This window comes from Thalia democratica, chromosome 8, assembly GCF_965202585.1.
Source record: "Thalia democratica chromosome 8, ktThaDemo2.hap1.1, whole genome shotgun sequence".
Lineage (NCBI taxonomy): Eukaryota > Metazoa > Chordata > Thaliacea > Salpida > Salpidae > Thalia > Thalia democratica.
The window spans coordinates 6,051,886-6,057,690 of record NC_139172.1 but is presented as its reverse complement, the minus strand read 5'-3'; the positions used below and the strand labels follow the sequence as shown (position 1 = coordinate 6,057,690).

The 5,805-nt window shown below is 33.6% G+C and overlaps 2 protein-coding genes across 2 annotated transcripts; one reads left to right on the top strand and one right to left on the bottom strand.

Moving 5' to 3' along the window:
• Positions 1–654: 654 nt before the first annotated feature.
• On the bottom strand, positions 655–1,482 carry LOC145842835 (trypsin 3A1-like). The gene has a single exon (XM_082950314.1). It carries the CDS (start codon positions 1,480–1,482, stop codon positions 655–657), a length of 828 nt encoding a protein of 275 aa, XP_082806440.1.
• Positions 1,483–3,551: 2,069 nt separating this feature from the next.
• On the top strand, positions 3,552–5,168 carry LOC145842834 (leukocyte elastase inhibitor A-like). The gene is made up of 2 exons (XM_082950313.1): positions 3,552–4,527; positions 4,969–5,168. The coding sequence occupies exons 1-2, from the start codon at positions 3,552–3,554 to the stop codon at positions 5,166–5,168; spliced, it is 1,176 nt and encodes a 391-aa protein (XP_082806439.1).
• Positions 5,169–5,805: the final 637 nt, after the last annotated feature.

The following is a 5,805-nucleotide window of genomic DNA, read 5'->3' as shown; positions in this document are numbered from 1 at the left end:
AGAAAAATTACTTTATAAAATCATGGAGGGCGATTTTTTTTCAAACTTGGCGGAAAGGGGGCGATTTAGTAAATGACTTTGGGAAACCCTGCTCTATACTTTACAGCTCGGCTCAATGCTATCTGAAATAAAGAACACATAACACTTAATACGGCCTGGAAAAGAAATTAAAAGGTATCCGTGGTGTACGACTCGATAACCGAAAGTTTTTTTCGTACACCAGGTCCTAGGCTAGGACAGACTTTATGAGTTCTTTTGTCGCTCGATAAACTAAAATTGTCAACATCGTTAGTTTACAATGTCACGTATGAGTATTTTTTGTGAATGGAAAGTATTATAAATCTTCAAACAAATATTCTTTTTTTTCCATTTCTACTCCGCCAAACGAAAATGTTGCCATTTATAATTTCTAAATTTGTTTATTCATTCAAATTAAGTTGCTAAGTTGTCAAATACATTGTTTGAGACAGTAGAAAAAAAGAGAGAATTCAAGATATACTTAACTTAATAAAACCTTTACAATTAAGCTTAATAAATACTAGAAACGAACATTTAATGCTCGTTTTGAAACAATAAAAAAGTTTCAAATGTAGAAATCAAGATTTATTCCATTGAAAAAAGAAGGTATAAAATAAACAATGCGATTGGTCCCTCCTAAACTGAATATTCTTCGTAGCTTTTGTCTTTCTGAAACTTGTCCTCATTTTCTCTTTCAACCTCGCCTTGCTTTCTTCTGATCCAATCTTTGAAACTGCGGTACCTCACGTAAAAAATCGAGTTCTTCTCGGTATCAGTCGCTCGCTGCCACCCGAACAGCCTCTGCTTCCCGTCTTCGGCGTCCCTGCACACCAGCGGGCCACCCGAGTCCCCGTTCAGCAAGTAGGGGCCGTTCTTGCTCAGGTCTCCGAAGTGAATGATGCGCTGGTAGATCGTCGTGATGTTCAGCGTGCCGTACTTCAGCACCGGCGACTGCCTGCTTCTCTGGTCGGTCTTCCAGTTGATCCTGGTGAAGCCCCACCCCATCACAGTGCACTCCTGCCCCACCCCAACACCCTCGTCCGACCCGAACCCAATCATCTTGACTTTCGAATTTTCCGGTTTCGAATCGAACGGTTCCTCGACGAACAGCAGAGCCACGTCGTTCAGCCTGTCTCGTTCGAAGTCGGGGTAGGGGTACACTTGTATCTTCTCCGGCCCGATCTCCACCCTGCCCGTGACTCCCTCTCTTCGAAACTGCCAAACGTCTCCCGCCACGACGGCCACTTTTGTGGTTTGGTTGTTACTGTTTCGAACGCAGTGAGCCGCCGTCAGAACCCAGTGGGGGGCGACGATTGCGCCTCCGCAGATGCAAACTCCATGGCAATTCAGATTGCGGATCTGAACCACGAACGGGAACTGTTCTTCCTTGGCTTGTTTTCCTCCCAACATCTGTCCCGTGCAAGCTTCGAGGAAGAGCAAGCAAAAAATAACGAGACTTTTCATTTCAACGACACACAAAACAAAAAAAGATGTGAAACATTCGTTTTTTTTTTAATATATTTTTTAAGGCATCATGACGTAGGTTTGACAAAACTGGCTAATAAATCTCTTATTTAGCTTTTCTGGTTTTTTATGATCGATTTTTTATAATTTATTTAGTTTTCCTGTATTTTTTTAATTAATAGTTTTATTGGTATGCTTTTTTTATCACTGTTACCCCTAACCCTTACCCTCGGCCGGTTTTATTTTTTATTTTTTGTATTTCTATTAGTTTATTTTATTTTTATTTTTTCTAGTTTTTGTTTTTTATTTTTTGTATTTCTTTTTTTACTATCACTATTACCTTATTAATTATTATTTCCTTGGCTTGTTTTCCTCCCAACATCTGCCCTGTGCTTGGAGGAAGAGCAAGCAAAAAATAACGAGAAGTTTCATTTCAGCGACACAGAAACGAACAAAAATCGAGCTTTTCATTCGTTTTTTTTTCAATAGATTTTTTAACGCATCATGACGTAGTTTTGAAACAACTGGCTAATAATCATTTTCTGAAAAATAAAAATTTTAAACAATTTTATTTTTATGTAATCTTTTTACTCGAATTGGGTGGGTATTTTTTTTGCACGAGGTGACATTTTAGCACGGTTGGTAAATTTAGCACGAAGACACTTGTATGCACTGTAGGAATTTTTTTTTGGTTTTATTAATTTTAATTTTTTTTTTGCTATCACTATTACCCCTTACCCTCGATCGGTAAATTTCTTATTTAGTTTTTCAGGTTTTTTATAATCTATTTTCTATACTTTTTTTTGTTTTCCTGTATTTTTTTAATTAAAAATTTTATTTCGTATGTTTTTTGTTTATCACTATTACCCCTACCCTTACCCTCGGCCGGTATTTTTTTTCATTTTGTATTTTTATTAGATTATTTTGTTTTTATTTTTTGTAGTTTTTTATTTTTCTATTTTTTCTAATTTTTTCTTACTATCACTGTTACCACTAACTATTACCCCTGGTCGGAAATTTTTTTATGTTTTTTTATTATTAATTAGTCTTTTGATATTTTTTTTATTTTTTTTACATTTTTTTAGTATTTTTTTTTATTTTCGTGCAAAAGTGACCCTTCATGCTAAAGTGACGCTCGTGCAAAAGAGTTACCGAGCAAAATTGCCCACAAGTCGAAAGTGACGCTGTGCAAAAGTGTCCCTTCGTGCAAAAGAGTCGCCGTGCAAAATTGTCGAATTGAGTTGTTTATCGTTAAGATGTCAATTTTTTTATCTAAAAATCAAACTGTGGAGTTAAAGTATTATTATCTGAGAATGGAGTTGTAACAATTTTTTTTTGTGTTTTTTTATTTTTATAAATAGTTATTTCTAGTTATTTATAGTTATTTTCTTTCGCTTTTTTAAAATTCTATTTACCTTTAAGCTGTAGAAATAAACAGCTAATCTGCATACAGTCACATGTACAAATGCTTTTCGTAACTAATAGTTATATTAACTTTTATTACTGTTTTATCTTAACTTACTTTTATGCCTTATACTAAACTACATAACAAAAATTTAAGCAATACTTTTTTTTAAAATTCTTTTTAAAGATATAGAAATTAAGCAGATAAAATACAAGGAAAGATATTAGTAGTGTTGTAAACCACGTTTCAAAATATTTTTATTTAAACTAGTCTTATATACTAGTTATAATTATACTATTATCATATATACTAGTTATTTCATAAACAAAGTTTCATATTCCGTTCCTTACAAAAGTAGTTAAAGCATAATCAGCTTGAAAAGCTTGATTACTGCTTCATATAATACTCAATGCTTTAAAATAATGCGTAGAAACCTTAGATGCTGCATAAGATTAGACTCAATAATATATCAATTTTTACTTGTAATATTAAACTTTTAAATATTCATTACCTAAAATATCTTTTTAAATATCGGTGTATTAGCTCATAAGTGTATGACAAAAAAGCAGTCTAACATTAAATTAACAATCAAAGTTCAAACTATGAAAAATGCTTTTTTTATTTTTTTTAATTTTTAGGTAGTAGCTTACAAGTAATCTGAATAATGTCGTTTGATTCGTTCATTGATGATCTCTACGCTGAGTTCAGCAGCAAATCTCCGCACGAGAACATTCTCTTTTCTCCTTTCAGCATCTCCCTGGCCCTCAGCATGATTTATTGCGGATCAGAAGGCAACACCGAAGATCAAATAACGAAAGCCTTCGGTCTCTGTATTGGTAATTATAAAAGTACAGAAGTTTTGGAGGAGTTTCAAAAGTTATCTTCTAAAACTCCCTCAGTTAAGGCCCGAATTTTCAACAATTTATTCCTTGAAAGCCGGTACAAAGTCAAAAGTGGTTATTTGAAACTTCTGAAAGGCTTTGGTTGCAAGGCGCTAAACTTGCCATTCAAAACTAAATCGGACCGCAAGCGAAGCGCAGATGCCATTAACAAACATGTTGCTGAGAGCACCGGGAACAGAATAAAAACAGCGATCGCTCCCGAGTCGCTTACTGAGCAGACCAGAATGGTCTTAACCAGCGTTGTCCACTTCAAAGGTCTTTGGTCATTAGGTTTCAACATGAAAACCACGTTTCTGTCCACTTTTTACAATTGTGACGGCACACAAACTCAAATTGCGATGATGTCGAAAATCTTGCCTCGTTACAAATATGCTTATGACGATGAAATGTACGGTATAGAAATGCCGTACGCAGGAGAGGAGTACTCAATGTGGCTGTTCATGCCGACCAAGAGTTACGATGATTTGCAGAAACTCACAGTTAGCAAGATGAGAAGTATGATTGAGCGGAGCACAGAGTTTCAAGGAAATATAAAACTGCTCCTGCCAAAGTTCAAACTTGAATACGAAAAAAACTTGCGAGAAACTTTTGAAAAGTTGGGGATGACTGACATGTTTTCACTGAAAAAAGCAAATTTGAGCAAAATTTCAGATGTAACAGGACTTCATGTGTCGGACATTGTTCATAAAACTTATTTAGAAGTCAATGAAGAAGGCACTGAAGCATGCGGCGTAGCAAGTAAGACGCTTAGATTTAAACTACAAATTTCAGTAATTAAATTTGTACTAGTATTAAAATAAAACTATTCTTATAGATTTAAATCACTATTACTCGTAGTAAGTTAAATAAAAATTAGCTACAAGTATAAATATAAACTTGATACCTAATGTAAAAGTTGTCTATTCAAAATGCTTATAAAGGCTTATAAAAAAATACTTTATATTAACTTAACAAAGCGAGAACTACTTCAGCTTTTAAGTTTGGGTTATTTTGTTTACCAATTCTAAATGAATAATTTTATAAGTTTTATTAATTTTTGTTTGAAAAGAACTATAAGACTTCTTGTCTGCACATTATTCTGTCATTATATAATACAAGATATTTTATAATACTGTATGTTGATTTCAACCTTCACATCAGTATGGCTTGAGTGTTTTAATCTTTTTGCATATATTTTAGCATCATCATTCAGCGGACCTTTCGGTGACCGACCAGCCGAATTCATCTGCAATCACCAATTTGTTGTGCTGATAACACACAACAGCACAGGCAACATCATTTTCTACGGCAAAATTGGAGACCTCAAGGCGGCTGAAACAACTGCTGAAAAGATATGTAAAGGTCGTGAGGGTGGAAAAACGTTGGTGAGCAAATTGTGAAGAGCTGACTTGCTTCGTAAAGCAATAAAGAACTTCGACTTGCTGCGTAATTATTCTTAAGCCATTAATTTGAATATAACTCTGTTTGCTTTTGTATTTAGTTTGTTGTGTTTGTGAGATATGTTGAAGTTACTATATGGTTTTTTTAATACTGAGTTCATTCAAAAAAATAAAATTAAGAAGTTTATTGCTGTTAGGTGTGTTCAAAACCCGTATAATTGTTTGTTTGGTTATGCTTTGTTACGTTGTTGAAAATAATTGGTTTAGACTGTAATAAACTTGTGTCACTACTTTTGTATCTTTGTATAATGAATTAATACATACTTGTATAACTTAAAGATGTTAAGTAATAGTTAAAACCTAACAGCGGTAACAATACGCTTTACAGAAAATTGCAGCTGTAAAGGTATAATAATTAAATACTTCAAATAGACCCGTACAAAAGTAGAATAGTTAAATAAGTTGTAAAAATGTTTAAAAATATTTACAGTGTTGTAACTGACTGTAATCTGAATTATACAAATCCTGAGAAATACCAAAAATACTTTTTCAAAAACAAATGATGTTTTTTTTATAAAACAAGGTACTATATACTAATTATTGTTGTTATAATTCTTTCTCACTGAAACCTGAAGTT

What these genes read in the sequence shown, in the direction of transcription:
- LOC145842835 (XM_082950314.1), bottom strand. Translation starts at nt 1,482, where the DNA reads ATGAAAAGTCTCGTTATTTTTTGCTTGCTCTTCCTCGAAGCTTGCACG.
- LOC145842834 (XM_082950313.1), top strand. Translation starts at nt 3,552, where the DNA reads ATGTCGTTTGATTCGTTCATTGATGATCTCTACGCTGAGTTCAGCAGC. An exon ending in TGAAGCATGCGGCGTAGCAA is followed by an intron (nt 4,528 to 4,968) that starts GTAAGACGCTTA and finishes CATATATTTTAG; the next exon opens with CATCATCATTCAGCGGACCT.